Genomic DNA, 16,428 nt, shown 5'->3' on the forward strand with positions numbered 1-16,428 from the left:
ATTTTCTCTATTTCTGGTTTTTGTGAAAGCTATATTTCGCTGGAAAAATGGCTGTGCTTATTGTGGTTTTGTGGTGACCTAACATAATCGTTTGTAGTGCTTTCGCTGAAAAACATATTTGAAATCGGACACTTTGGTGGGATTAACAACAAGATTACCTTTAAAMTGATATAAGACAAATCTATGTTTGAGGAATTTTAATTATGAGATTTCTGATTTCTGCTTTTTGAATTTGGCACCCTGCACTTTCACTCGCTGTAGTCATATCATCCCGGTAGCAGGATGGCAGCCATAAAARGTTAATTAAATTGCATTCTAAACTGAAGACCATGATTAGGTCATTATTGGAGTCAGGTGTGTTAGCTGGGGCTGGGGCAAAACTGTGACACCAATCAAGCCCTCGAGGACTGAAATTGCCCACCCCTGATCTATAGCATGACTAGGCCCAGCCTCTGTTGCCTGCGTCTCATGGCACCTGCACGTTGACCTCGATTTCCCCCACTGGTGGGTGTACCCTCACCTTGTCTATGGCCTTTATGCGGGCACTTAACGCTCTTATGTCCCAAATCCCCACACTCAAAGCACCGTAGACTATCTGTGCTGGCCAACCCCGCATAGAGCCCCTCCCCATGCCTCACTTTAAAATGCACATTTAAATGTTGCTCATTGTTAKTCAGAAACATGAACACTTGCCTCTGGAACGAAACAACATGCTTAACGGCATCTTCTGAAAACCTGCCGACAGTACACAAAAAAKTCTAGCAAACTTACCAAACCGACTCAACTCTTTACGTATCTGATCATCCGTAATAAACTGAGGCAGATTCGCAACTACCACCCTAGTTGAAGGAGGCGAAAGAGGAGAAATCGGCACCAACACATCTCTTACAAATATTCCACTAGCAATCAGCAAACCCAACAAAYGTACTCTTTTCATGAACACAACCACCTCTTTGTTCATTCTGGATGCGGAATAGATTCAGCTCCTACCTTTTCGCCGAGCGTGAGCAGAACCTCCATCTGAACTCCAACCTCAGGAACACACCTGGATCCATGCTGTAACAACAGTGTTTCTTCTGAGCTAGGCTGCGAAGCCATCGCGCACACCACACCGTTCAAAACCAGGAAACTAAAGCTCTGTCCTCTTCCTCCCTAACTTAAAAAAAACAAACAATGGCTACGGCTAAACTAACAGTGCGTTAACCCTCCACCATAGAAATAAAAATGTAAAGAAAAGACCAAGGAAAGAATAAGAAAATGTCTACTGTTTGCTGATGATCTAGTGCTTCTGTCCCCAACAAAGGAGGGCTACAGCAGCACCTAGATCTTCTGGACAGGATTATGTAAGCAAAAATAATGGTGTTCCAAAAAAGGCCAATTGCCAGGACCACGAATAAAAATTCCATCTAGACACTGTTGCCCTAGAGCACACAAAAAAACGATACATACCTCAACCTAAACATCATAGGTAACTTCCACAAAGCTGTGAACGATTTGAGAGACAATGCAAGAAGGGCCTTCTATGCCATAAAAAGCAACATAAAATTCTACATACCAATTTGGAGCTGGCTAAAAATACTTGAATCAGTTATAGAATCCATTGTCCTTTATGGTTGTGAGGTCTGGGGTCCACTCACCAACCAATAATTCACAAAATGGGACAAACACCAAATTGAGAGAAAGTATGCAGAATTCTRCAAAAATATCCTCTGTGTACAACGTAATACTCCAACTAATGCATGCAGAGCAGAATTAGGCCGATACCCGGTAATTATCAAAATTAAACGTCTCCAGAAAGAGACGTTAAATTCTTCAACCACCTAAAAGGAAGCGATTCCCAAACCTTCTATAACAAAGCCATCACCTACAGAGAAATTAACCTGGAGAAGAGCCCCTTATACAAGCTGGTCCTGGGGCTCTGTTCAGAAACACACCCCACAGAACCCCAGGACAGCAACACAATTAGACCCAACCAAATCATTTGAAAATAAAAAAGATAATTACTTGACACATTGGAAAGAATTTACGGGRAAAAAAACARAGCAAACTAGAATGCTATTTGGCCCTAAACAGAGAGTACACAGTGGCAGAATACCTGACCACCGTGACTGACCCAAAATGAAGGAAATCTTTGAAAGGTGTACAAACTCAGTGAGCATAGCCTTGCACAAGAAACGGGCAACCAGTGAAGAACAAACACCATTCTAAATACAACCTATATTTATGTTTATTTATTTTCCCTTTTGTACTTTAACTATTTGCACATCATTATAACACTGTACACAGTCATAATATGACATTTGAAATGTCTTTATTCTTTTGGAACTTTTGTGAGTGTAAAGTTCACTGTTCATTTTTTATTGTTTATTTTACTTTGTTTATTATCTATTTCACTTGCTTTGGCAACGTAAACTAATGTTTCCCATGCCAATAAATCCCTTAAATTGAAATTGAATGAAGAAAGGGAGAGAGAGAGAGCTATATTGAATCTCTATTAGAAGATATTAACATCCTCTTTTATTGTAAGACTGATAAAGAAGTGTGTAATCTGCTAATGAAATTAAAGGTTAGAATAGAAGGATGGACAAAATAGTGATATTTAGCTGCCGTGGCAAGGGGAGCTAGATAAAACAATTGTTTGTGAAAAAAAGTGTTTGTATTTCATTTACACTAGGGAACATCACATCAATAATAATTTATAATTYCACGGCCTCAGTGTAATTGTATCAGCAGACATTTCTATTGTTTCTCTCTTATAAGACGAAGTGCATTGTTTTATTCTTGGGTTTGAAATGTGCTGCAGAGGGGGAAGGAACAGAATGGTTCCATTCCATTTCAGTTTCCGTTAGTTAAAAGCACAAGGCGAATAGAATGCTTCCATTCTATTTCAGTTCCATTTGTACTTTTAATGCCTAAAAGACACATTCGGTGAACATGGTGACTAAGATTTATTTTACTTCACCAAAAACACACCTCTTTTCTATATTGTTTATTTCCACAGGGAGTCCAGTCCCAAACACCAGATGGTTTTGTGAATAGGTTGGTAAAGCTGTCTCCTTTCTACCAACTCACTGTGGTACACATTACACCTTGGAACAAGATCCTATCCAAATCTTAACCACAAAAACATGTAAAATATGACTTCATCCCTCCTCTAAGTTCTCGGAAAGTTCAGTTCCATGTTAAAGAAACCATGTTAATCACAAAAGCCGATTAGAGTAATGTATGGGAAATAAATCTACGCAGCTTCACAAAAGCGTCATTGACTTTGCAGTCATTTTGTCCCCAATATTCCAGTCCTGTCCAACAGTTACGTGCATTTGGACTGCTAGTTGTCAGTCTGCTTTAATAGCCATGGAAGTCCTACAATAATAACCAAATGGATCACAGTTTGTCTGGGCAACACAGGACTCCATTGTTCCGCTGGCTAGCAGGTCGTTATTGGAACAGAATTGTTTCTCATTTTCAATGATTTAACTGGCTATATAAAGGTTACATAAGCAAATACACGCTCCCTTCTTGTCTTTGGCAGTTGTGTCTGAGCAAATAAAAGGCRCTAAGAATAGCCAGAGCACAGGYGACGACACCTGTAATAGTGTMTGTGTTTACACTGTCTTTTAGTTGACTATTATGTAATCAGAAGGAGACAGCCAGTGCTCTCTGATCAGTAGAGAGTGCTCCTTAGGTCTGTCGGTGAACTTGAAAGATTCTGGATAAGTAATGCTTTGGTGTGTGTGTGTGTGTGTGTGTGTGTGTGTTCGCCAACAAATGCAGTGGGCTGTCTAGTAGTGCCAAATAACCTGTTGAACATGAAACCACATGCAAGACTAGACCAGCACTCAACACTGCCAATGGTCACCGCCCAAGAATAGATGTCTGTCAGATACACGTCAATTACCGTTTCATTAAGCGGGGTCGCCGTGAAATCAATCCCCCGGAATTGGGAGTGGACAGAATGAATGGGGCGAACTTTTGCGAATTAGCTAATGATCGCGAAGACAGGGGAGATTGATTGAGGCTTTGCTGGGGAGAGAATGCATTTCTCTTTGTGTGTGTGTGTGTGTGTGCGTGCGTGTATGGTACAGTGCATTCTGGGTACTCACAGGGCACTTAGTGATGCTCTGTTCCCATTGGCTCATGCTGACGCTCTCCTCCAGTGTGGTGCACTTCCTCAACACCAGGTCCCAGCCACAATACGGGTCCCTCGCCCCCACACACGCCCTGACAGAGAGGAGACATATTGACTGATTCATTGATTCATATATTAATTAGTGAGAGAAAAGGTGAGAGGGTGTGAAAAGGTTATTCCTCAGTCATGTTCTGATCTGTAAACTTTTTAGGAATAAGCAAGACTATCACAAACTATTATCACAGTACAGATTTGTCATGGGACCAGTCTAATACCAGCTCAACCCCCTTCTGGCTTTTCCAGGTCTCTGTTTAGGAGGCGTAGAGGTTTCCAGCACAATAAAGTACCTGATGTCTCCTCTTCTGTCATGCAAATAAGAGAGCCGTGTCACAACCTACACTCATCTCTGAGACACAGACAGATGGTATTAGCTATAGTAATAGTCTGTCGAATATAATAGTGATAGATTGTGTACTGACACWCACTCGCACGTCTGTCAGAAGAGAAAAAATAACAGTTTATAATCTACTCAGGTGTTACTGACCCAGGTGTTACCCTCCATCTCTAAATCTAAACCAGAGAATAACTTATGTCTTTGTGAGATGAAAATTGCAGATTGGTTTTCACCTATTTGCTGTGGTTTCTCCAAATCTCTTCATTGGAGTCTGTCTTTGTAAATCATGCATTGCGTCCGAAATGGCACCCTGTTCATATAGTGCACTATTTTTGACCAGAGCCCTATCAAAAGTAGTGCACTAAATAGGGAATAKGGTGCCATTTAATACACAGTAAGTCTTTGTGAATCATGTGTCTACTGTTATCCTTGGCACYGTGTTCATATCCAGGCCTCTGCTCTGAACGATCTGGTACCTCTGTCAGAAACTCAATATGTCTCATTAACATACTCCCACTACAATAGCCACAGCAGCTGAGGGGACAAGAAGGCCGAGCAACACTATATTACATTGGCATCATGCCAGGCCCACTATAATTGGATTAATTAACAAGTAATTAGCTTGTAACAACTATGAAACTACATGCAGTTGTGGAGAAGTAGTGTATGTGTGTGGGTCTGTGGGTGGGTCTTTGTCTGAAACCTAATCTCTGGTGGACAGATTCTCATGGACAGATGAAACGTTGAGAATCTGTCAAGGCACACGTATAATTATGTGATTACGAGCAGCAGTAGTTTCTGGTTTTGGGTTTTTGTGATTGATTATTTGGACGAATCAGGATTGGGCAAAGGTGGTGCTTAAGCTGGTGCGGTGTTATTGAAGCCCGTGATGAACGGTTTCCACTAGATTCCACAGCAACACAGTCAAAATTGGCTATATTGTAAAAATTCMTCAAMACAATAATGCGCTTTTTGACCATGATTAACACAGGTGAAATKAGTGGAAGGGTTTGGCTGAGAGTTTCCATTTCCACGGGAGGACACCTCGCCTCCTTCCTTTGCACAAAGGTAATCACAATTGTTAACGGCATACACCCCAGAAGTAAAACAGGAAATTACAAACCTTGGTAAAATAATTTTACTTCTGGGTTACCAAGATTATCTGTAACCTGAAGACTTGTTTTAGCTCCATAAAATAATGTCTAGACTTTAGCTCAGTTGGCTAACATATTCTTGTTCACCTGGATTGCACAGCTTTGATACCTAGGAGGTTGTGTGTGTGTGTGTGTGTGTGTGTGTGTGTGTGTGTGTGTGTGTGTGTGTGTGTGTGTGTGTGTGTGTGTGTGTGTGTGTGTGTGTGTGTGTGTGTGTGTGTGTGTGCGCGTGTGTGCATGCGTACACCTCTGTGTGTACTACTCACTCTCTGGTCTTGTGGAAGTTGCATCTCATCAGTGGTATCTTGATGACCTGGTCCCTGACCCCGACGTACAGCTCACTGCTGCTGTGAAGGATCAGGAGGCTTCTGATTGGTTGTCTCCTCCTGGGCGGGAACAACTCAATCTCATCCAATAGACAGCTGCCCATGGACTGGTTCAGAGGAGACAGGACCTTACGGATGGTTCCATAATCTGGAGAGGAGAGAGTAGGAGAAGGAGGTAGATAAAAAAAGAGGGAACATTTCTGTCTCATATGTATTAAACAGTATTCTTCTTTTTCAAAGGGAGTGGATGAGGGAGAGGAAGTCACCATTGACTCTATATTTGGCAAAGTTGCAACATGCCCAATCAACTACAATAGCTTACTCCCTCTGGAAAAGTACACTACATGACCAAAAGTATGTGGAAACCTGCTCGTCAAACATCTCATTCCAAAATCATGGGCATTAATATGGAGTTGGTCCTTCTTTAACTGCTATAACAGCCTCCACTCTTCTGGGAAGGCATTCCACTCCRTGTTGGAACATTGCTGCAKSGACTTGCTTCCATTCAGCCACAAGAGCATTAGTGAGGTCGGGCACTGATGTTGGGCATTTAGGCCTGGCTCGCAGTCGGCATTCCAATTTATCCAAAAGGTGTTTGGTGGRGTTGAGGTCAGGGCTTTTTGCAGGCCAGTCAAGCTCTTCCACACTGATCTCGACAMACCATTTCTGTATGGACCTCGCTTTGTGCATGGGGRCATTGTCATGCTGAAATAGGAAAGAGTCTTCCCCAAACTGTTGCCACAAAGTTGGAAGCACATAATCATCCAGAATGTGTGTGCTGTAGTGATTTCCCTTCACTGGAACTAAGGGGYYTAGCTCTAACCATGAAAAACAGCCCCAGACCATAATTCCTCCCCTACCAGACAGTTGGTACTGTGCATTCGGACAGGTAGCRTTCTCCTGGCATCCGCCAAACTCAGATTCGTCCATCGGACTGACAGACGGTAAAGCGTGATTCATCACTCCAGAGAACTAATTTCCACTTCTCCAGAGACCAATGGCGGCGAGCTTTACACCACTCCAGCCGATACTTGGCATTGCGTATGGTGATATTACTCTTGTGTGCGGCTGCTCGGCCATGGAAACCCATTTCATGAAGCTCCCGATGAACAGTTCTTGTGCTGACATTGCTTCCACAGGAAGTTTGGAACTCGGTAGTGAGTGTTGCAACCGAGGACAAAAGATTTTTACAGGCTACGCGCTTCAGCACTCAGGGGTCCCATTCTGTGAGCTTGTGTGGCTTATCACTTCGCGGCTGAACCGTTGTTGCTCATAGAAGTTTCCCCTTCACAATATCAGCACTTACAGTTGACTGGGGCAGCTCTAGCAGGGCTGAAATGAGTCTAACTGACTTGTTGGAAAGGTRGCATCCTATGACGGTGCCATGTTGAAAGTTACTGAGCTGATCAGGCCATTCTACTGTCAATTTTTGTCTATGGAGATTGCATGGCTGTGTACTCRATTTCATACACCTGTCAACAACAGATGTGACTGAAATAGCCAAATTCACTAATTTAAAGTGTTTTTAGACATGCTAAACTGCCATCATAGGAAGTCTTGATTTACAGATTAGGTCAGCATTTATAAGATGACCTCTGTGGTCYAGTACTGTAATGTTTCATGCAGATTGCCTCCATTCAATTCCATTTATTCTTGGCAWGAATGGGAACATCCCATGTGATTGCATAAGATACAGAATTTGGARGCAACTCAAGCAAACATYGTCAATTATACATGTATTCCCTGCRGGGAGGGGAATGTAATTAGATCTAAGAAAGTTGAATTCCTATTCCCTAACACAAAGCTTCAAGGTGGTAAAATACAAAAGTACAGTCCTGCCCCGAAGTAGAGTTTTTCACTGCGGCAGCAATGGATGTTTTATAGATCTGTAGGGAAACTGATATCCGAGATACTCAGAAATTGATGACTACACTTGACTAAAAGCTACAAGCAAAGAAATGTTGGAAATAGTTTGGTTCAACATGCTACAATAGTGTTAGCGTTCATGGCTAGATCCTGCCTAAAAACAGTTTGTTTTGTCTATTTTATAMAAACAGGAATTAAAGAGGATTTGTGTGGTTTACAAAGCCAAAAGTTGGAAAAACATTGTACGACACTACCTAGTTGTTCGGCCCTCTAGTAAAACAAATCAGGTACCAGAGAATGGTCCCAATCAGAGCAGTGCACTAGAGCGCTAATAGCCAGTGATTAGCTATGTATGCTAGCCGTTGCTAATGGCCCTGGCACTGGTTCAGATGTTTTCATTAGGGTCTGGTTAGCATCCAGAAACTTGTCTGCTCTGTGTGAACCCACCGATCTCATTGCCGCATTGATCACACAGACACACTCACGCACGTATAAGCACACATCCACACACAATGAGAGTGGAGATACACACACTCACTCATGCACATACAAACACACACAAACACAATGGGAGCAATGTTTTGTTAGCAGGACCGTCAGACAGACAGAAATGCCCCAAGGCTAGTGATGCAGAACAGGTGGAGAAGGGATCCAGAAATAACAGGGGCACAGAATGAGACAGAGCATGGCTGTATAATCCAGCAGCGTAAGAGGAGGTTAAGCCTTCCAGTCTGGTTGCTGTGTTACATACTTCCCGTCCACTGTCTGGTTGCTGTGTTACATACTTCCCGTCCACTGTCTGGTTGCTGTGTTACATCATTCCTGTCCTCTGTCTGGTTGCTGTGTTACATAATTCCTGTCCTCTGTCTGGTTGCTGTGTTACATACTGTACCTGTGTTTTTCACATTACCGCCATGCTTCCCCTTGACAGGCGACTGGTTGCAATTTCATGGTGTTATAACATTTCTCAGTGAGGGATTGAGTGTGTGGAAAAGGATGGTGTGTGTGTGTCTGGGGGGGGGGGGGGGGGTGAGTCTGCTGGATGGGCAAGGTTGTTGCCTCTGTGTGGTGTGTATGCTGCTGCATATGGAGGACACATGGCAGTTCATTGCGATCCCATTAATGTCAGCTGAATGAGAAGCTTTGATGTCTCCTCAGAGCTACACATCTAATGCCATCATTCACCTTCCTGAACCACTCCACCATGTGCAGAGTCAAAGGGCTAGGAATCAGATAGTCACACACGCGCACACGCACACGTACGCCGCACACGCACACACACACACACGCACACACACACACACACACACACACACACACACACACACACACACAACACACACACACACACACACACACACACACACACACACACACACACACACACACACACACTCAATTTTACCTGTGGCCAGGTAGATGATGTGAACAGCATGTCTTTGCCCTGCACCACGTCCACAGCTACGTGGGAGAAGCGGATATTATCCTCCATAAAGTAAGGGACAGGCTGGACCGGCTGAACCACCTCATTCATCAGCAGGAACTTCTGGGCATCCTGCAGGTTCCTCTCTGTCAGATTCACGTAGGAGCCGTAGTCTATGTGTACCACACTCGAGGAGAAAGAGAGGGACAGAGATCATATTTTGTGCTTCCCATGACTGTGTTTTTGTATTTTAATGCAATATATACAGTACCAGTCAAAATGTTTGGACACACCTACTCATTCCAGGTTGTTTTTTTTTGTTTTTTTTTAACTATGTTCTACATTGTAGAATAATAGTGAAGAACATCAAACTATGAAATAACATAATACTATGGAATCATGTAGTAACCAAAAAAGTGTTAAACAAATCCAAATATATTTATATTTGAGATTCTACAAAGTAGCCATCCTTTGCCTTGATGACAGCTTAACAGATCTGAGGAAGTGACTACTTTTCTGAAACTATTGGATTGGCTGCCTTCAACTAATGGCAGGGCTGTATCTAGAACTGCACGTTGAAGATAGAAATAGAATGAATAGAGCACACACAATCTCCTGTACTATTCCAATCTATCTGAGAGTCTTATTGGATCTACACAATACATTTATTTCTGAACATTTTATAAATGTTTATTCTCCTGAATATCCATTGCCCCAGGTGTACAATCACAATCAAACCAATTAATCAATGATATTTTTGTACAGAAAAGTATAAATAAGTTGTGATACTCGACTACTGACTCTTCCAACATGCCAATGAAAAGTTTGAAAGCTGCATTAATTGTATGATACCTGAAAATACTGCAGAGTAATTCAAATCCTTTCGCAAACATTGGAACAGCAAGTTGGATGCTTAGCAAAAACAACTTTGAACCTCTTTGTCCATCTGAGGGTGAATGTTCTTGTTACAAACACACACTATACCATCTTTAAAGGGATAGTTTACTCAGACTAAAACTAACAGATTTTCCACCTACCTTGGCTGTAGTTGATTCATGAAGGCAGTTTTGGATATTTAGTTTCCTTTTGACACTCAATAGCCACCATTTGTTACTGTCAGCACTCTCAGTAACGCTTAACATTACACTGTTCTTGTGCTGTGTAATACAACTGTAATTACGTTTGGGCAACAATTTATTAGCATGTTGTTACATAATACTTTTGCATTTTGCATTTAATTGCATAGAAATGAGCTGAGAGTTTTTTGTAACTACTGCACACAAGAGGAATAGTGTTCTATTCCTATCTCTACTATGTAATAACTCCATTATTATGCAAGTCCTATGTAACAACAATGTTGCTATTGTAATAATCACAAAAGTTACTACACAAGAACTTGATGCAAGTGTACTGTATTACCTTATGTCTCACTCATTGTGAAAAATATTTTTATGTCATTTTTGAAGCTGCAAAAAGTGGTCTACTCTAATGTTGAGGTGATTTCCATGTCCCTCATATATTTCATTCTAGACTATAAACTCATATTAAGATTGAATATCTAAAGAGCCCCCTAAACCACATTGCTCATGATCATATATTTAGACTAATTTCAACTAACTTCGTAGCTTTTGGCAGCCATCTAAAAAATATATATATTTTTTTTTCAAATAACTTTCCATATATTAAAAACCTAAAAGTATTTGGGTTTTCTGAGAGATATTCCAATACTTTCAATATTATGTTGTTTTTCTGAGACCTGTACTTGAATATGAAAGAAAATATTTGCCTTTTAGTTGAAATGTCATAACCTATATTTGACGACCTTGAGTTTTTGAAAAGGTAGTATTTTCAAATGAACTACAAAACATAACTATTTTCTACCCAGGTCTGGTACTAACTGTATGTATGGCTTATAGTATAGTGAGATATGCATGTACAATGTATTATAACAACCATTGGGAAATCATCAATAAGAGTTTTGTGCAAAACACATCAATCTCTCTCTGACAGTGAGTTAAACGATGAATTCATTTTGCATTTAAAAGTGAGAGATGACTATCTGCACTCAGACACACCCACCCCAGTCTGATGGTATATGAACTGTTAATACACAGCAACATGATTCACCATTATCTATGACTGCTGGATCAATTCATACAGTTTAAGAGAAAAGGGAGATATTTCTCTAGACAGATAGGTCATTAACCATTCAATCAATGGCCAGGGTGTGTGTGAGTAATGATTTCACAGGAAGTTGGGGAAAGATCCATGTTGGTGTGTGTGTGTATTTGTGTATGTGTGTGTGTTTGTCTCTCTCTCGCTCTGTGTGTGTGTTTGTKTGTGTGTAGGGTGCTAGATATATGGGCAGGCCATTTTACATCAATGCAGGGCTGCCATAAATCCAAAGCTCGTAAATCGAATCCTCCAACATTGACAAATACTTGATGAAGATGTCACCCCAACCTAGATAAAGTGTGCTGTACTCCAACAGTGAAATGTGTGCGTGTGCGTGTGCGTGTGCGTGTGCGTGTGCGTGTGCGTGTGTGTGTGTATGCATGTGTGTGCGTGCGTGCGTGTGTCAAATGGTGCATTTCAGAGCAATTCCCCCTGAGCTTGGAAAAGGCTGGTTTACACACACACATACACTTTATCCTCTCTAACAGGGTCCTGTGCAGACCTACACAGCCACAGTGGGCAGGGCAAGGCTTTGGTCAGATACTACAAGCCAGAGGAAATTGGTTTCCATCCAGGCAATTTCTCCTAGCCTCAAGTGACTGGAATCTGTGTGTGTGTGTGTTTCTTCATGTGCAAATATGTGTGTCTATCAAGAGTAAAACTCGCTGACCAAGTTCACCTTAGGCTTTTGGTTACATGAGTGATATGGAACATGTGTGTGCAGCCGGCCGTGTCTGTAGACCGGCGTGTGTGTGTGTGTGTGTGTGTGTGCGCCCTCCACTGGCTCCCCCAACCCCTTGAGAAATGAAATCACATTCAGACTGTTGTGGGTAGATTAGCCTGTAGGCCATCTGCTAAGCCTGCTAGCCCTGAGAACTGCTAGCCCTGAGAGCTGCTAGCCCTGAGAGCTGCTAGCCCTGAGAGCTGCTAGCCCTGAGAACTGCTTGCCCTGAGAACTGCTTGCCCTGAGAACTGCTAGCCCTGAGAACTGCTAGCCCTGAGAACTGCTAGCCCTGAGAGCTGCTAGCCCTGAGAACTGCTAGCCCTGAGAGCTGCTAGCCCTGAGAGCTGCTAGCCCTGAGAGCTGCTAGCCCTGAGAGCTGCTAGGCCCTGAGAGCTGCTAGCCCTGAAACTGCTAGCCCTGAGAACATGCTAGCCCTGAGACTGCTAGCCCTGAGAACTGCTAGCCCTGAGAGCTGCTAGCCTGAGAACTGCTAGCCTCTGAGAACTTGCTAGGCCCTGAGAACTGCTAGCCCTGAGAGCTGCTAGCCCTTCCAGCCATACACCATTCTCTCTGTGTCCTGACTAAAAAGCACAGAGCTTTAAAGCTAAGGTTTCCAAATCCTCCCTCTGTTCCACAGCCCTATGGGGTCAGAGCATAGCCGCGGGAAGYAGGGGTGCTGAGGGTTYTATTWAAAAAATTAAACAACATTTAWAAATATATATTGTTTTCACAAGAGTAGTGCACTGGACCTTTAATACACGGAACAATAATATAAATGCAACATGTAAAGTGTTGCTCCTATGTTTTCTGAGCTGAAAAAAAATATCACTGAAATGTTCCATATGCACAAAAAGCTTATTTCTATCAAATTTTCTGCACAAATTTGTTTACATCACTGTTAGTGAGCATTTCTCCTTGGTCAAATTAATCCATCCACCTGAAAAGTGTGGCATATCAAGAAGCTGATTAAACAGCATGATCATTACCTTGTACCTTGTACGGTGAACAATAAAAGGCCACTCTAAAATGTGCAGTTTTGTCACACAACACAATGCCACAGATGTCTCAACTTTTGAGRGAGTGTACAATTGGCATGCTGACTGCAGGAATGTCCACCAGAGCTGTTGCCAGATAATTTAATGTTAATTTCTCTACCATAAGCCGCTTCCAATGTCGTTTTAAAGAATTYGGCAGTATGTCCAACTGGCCTCACAACCACAGACCACGTGTAACCACGCCAGCCCAGGACATCCACATACAGTTTCTTCACCAGCCGGATCKWCTGAGACGAGCCACCCGTACAGCTGATGAATCTGTGGGTTTGCACAACTGAAGCATTTCTGCACAAACTGTCAGAAACCGTCTCAGGCAAGCTCATCTGCGTGCTCGTCATCATCACCAGGGTCTTGAACTGACTGTAGTTCGGCGTTGTAACTGACTTCAGTGGGAAAATGCTCACCTTCGATGACCACTGACACGCTGGAGAAGTGTGCTCTTCATGGATGCATCTTGATTTCAACTGTACTGGGCCGATGGCAGACAGTGTGTACGGCGTCATGTGGGTGAGCGGTTTGCTTATGTCAACGTTGTGAACAGAGTGCCCCATGGTGGCGGTGGGGTTATAGTATGGGCAGGCATAAGCTATCGACAACAAACACAATTGTGTTTTATGATTGGCAATTTGAATGCACAGAGATACTTGGGCCCATTGCCGTGCCATTAATCCGCCACCATCACCTCATGTTTCTCCATGATAATGCACGGACCCATTTTGCAAGGATCTGTACACAATTCCTGGAAGCTGAAAATGTCCCAGTTCTTCCATGGCCTGCATACCGTACTCACCAGACATGTCACCCATTTAGCATGTTTGCGATGCTCTGGATCGACATGTACGACAGCGTGTTCCAGTTCCCATTTATATCCAGCAACTTCGCACAGCCATTGAAGAGGAGTGGGACAACATTCCACAGGCCACAATCAACAGCCTGTTCAACTTTATACAAAGGAGATGTGTCACGCTGCATGAGGCAAATGGTGGTCACACCAGATACTGACTGGTTTTCTGATCCACTCCCCTACCTTTTTTTTAAAGGTATCTATGAGCAACAGATGCATATCTGTATTCCCAGTCATGTGAAATCCATTGATTAGGGCCTAATTTATTTATTTAAATCGACTGATATGAACTGTAACTCAGTAAAATCTTGGAAATTGTTGCATTTTGCATTCATATTTTCGTTCATTGAAGTATTATTCGAGCGATATCGACGTCTGTAGCGTGGGCAAAAGCATGTTTTCAGCATCTCCACTTTGGCAAAAAAGGTAGTTGTATAATTAAGAACATGACTCAATAGTTGGAGTTGTAAGAGTYGTTGCCCTGTCCCTTTCTMTTTGATTGTCATTTTAATGGAATCCATGAAGAACAAAACCCAGGCCTCAGACATTTACATCAAAAAGTGCAAAGGTATAGGCAAAGAAACAAAACATCCACTTCAAATAAAATATTTTTCTTGATCAAATAACATAGAAAACAACCACTTTTTGTGCAGTATTAATTTACCATCCTTACAAACCACATAATGTACATTACTGTATTGTACACAAGCTGGTCATCTAGGTTTGTAACTAGACTTTCCATCACCATGAAGAAAAACAATGTACAGTAGAGTAATTGAGTACATTGAGACATCAAATGGTTTGTGATGATGTGGATGACTTGGTTGAGCATGGCGCTTGCAATGCTAGGGTTGTGGGTTTGAAAAAGCATGCAAATGTATGTACTCCCTACTGTAAGTTGTTTTGGATAAGAGTGTCTACTGAAAAGGAATGAATAGACCATTTCAGTTTTCACATAGAMATAAGTTTGCAAAGTATTTCAAGAAACTGGAAAACATATATCAAGCAACTATTTTTATATTCCAACAGTATTWTCAGATTAACTGTTTTGTACAGAGTCAAGTTACAAATGCTGGTAAACATTCAAATACATTTAGTTAATTTTTCACAAAAGTCATGCACTGAGCCTTCACTAGTCCTGTATTAGTGGACMGATAAAGACATCTTCAGCGTGGGCAACARAAAATGTATTCTGCACCCCCCAACAGGCAAAAAAGAATCGCAGCACCCCCACAGCAAAACAMATTTCCGTGGCTATGGGTCAGAGAGGCTTCAGAGAATGAAATGCCATTCGTGATAGGTAGAAGTTGCCCTGAAAACAGATCTAGGATCAGATTACCCTCAACCCACTCCTAACCTTAAACTATAAGGGAGATGTAATAACACCTGGTCCTGGGTCAGTGGTTAGGGGCAACTTCTTCCGGCTCCAGTGAAAGTACTGTAGTGGTGCGATTGGGATGTTGTAAATTTCACATCAGTGAGTTTTATAACGCGAGGTCGTCATTATTAACAGGTTTGTGAGGAGATTGAAAGAGAGAGAGTGAGAGAGAATGAATTAATGAGAGGGAGTGTACAGGGACTCTGGGGCTTGCTCATCAGCCCTACACACAAGCACGCACACACACACACACACACACACTCAAGCACGCACACAAACAAACACAAACACAAACACAAATGCATACCCACCCATACACATAACCACACGCACACATGTATATACTGTACTCGATACCATCTACTGCATCTTGCCTATGCCGTTCTGTACCATCACTTATTCATATATCTTTATGTACATATTCTTTATCCCTTTGCACTTGTGTGTATAAGGTAGTAGTTGTGGAATTGTTAGGTTAGATTACTCGTTGGTTATTACTGCATTGTCAGAACTAGGAGCACAAGCATTTCGCTACACTCGCATTAACATCTGCTAACCATGTGTATGTGACAAATACAATTTGATTTGATTTGACACACACTTTCTGTTGTATGCGATTATGTTTGTGTGTGTTGGTTAATTGGACAGAGTTGTTGAGGTGATAAAATCTCTCAGAATAACCAGGTGAAAGCCTGAGTCCATGACGGCTAGATGTCCACCAGAGCTGACTGTCCATTGGAAACAGACACAGGCGCTGAAACCTTGTGAAGACTTACAGAAAACTTTGACCTCTGTCATTGTCAACAAGGGTATATAAAAGTATTGAGATAAACTTTTGTTATTGACCAAATACTTATTTCCACCATAATTTGCAAATAAATTCATAAAAATCCTACAATGTGATTTTTTGATTTTTTCTTCTCATTTTGTCTGTCATAGTTGAAGTGTACTTATGAGAAA

At 42.0% G+C, this 16,428-nt stretch overlaps 1 protein-coding gene across 1 annotated transcript in view; it reads right to left on the minus strand.

The window, feature by feature from the left end:
- Nucleotides 1-16,428, minus strand: part of sema5a (sema domain, seven thrombospondin repeats (type 1 and type 1-like), transmembrane domain (TM) and short cytoplasmic domain, (semaphorin) 5A) — a 221,921-nt gene that overhangs the window by 73,311 nt on the left and 132,182 nt on the right. The window contains 5 exon segments of the mRNA XM_024000082.3: nucleotides 4,104-4,221; nucleotides 5,944-6,151; nucleotides 9,275-9,298; nucleotides 9,301-9,469; nucleotides 9,471-9,479. Coding sequence (XP_023855850.1) covers nucleotides 4,104-4,221; nucleotides 5,944-6,151; nucleotides 9,275-9,298; nucleotides 9,301-9,469; nucleotides 9,471-9,479 — 528 coding nt within the window.

Source organism: Salvelinus sp. IW2-2015, linkage group LG14 (genome assembly GCF_002910315.2).
Source record: "Salvelinus sp. IW2-2015 linkage group LG14, ASM291031v2, whole genome shotgun sequence".
NCBI lineage: Eukaryota > Metazoa > Chordata > Actinopteri > Salmoniformes > Salmonidae > Salvelinus > Salvelinus sp. IW2-2015.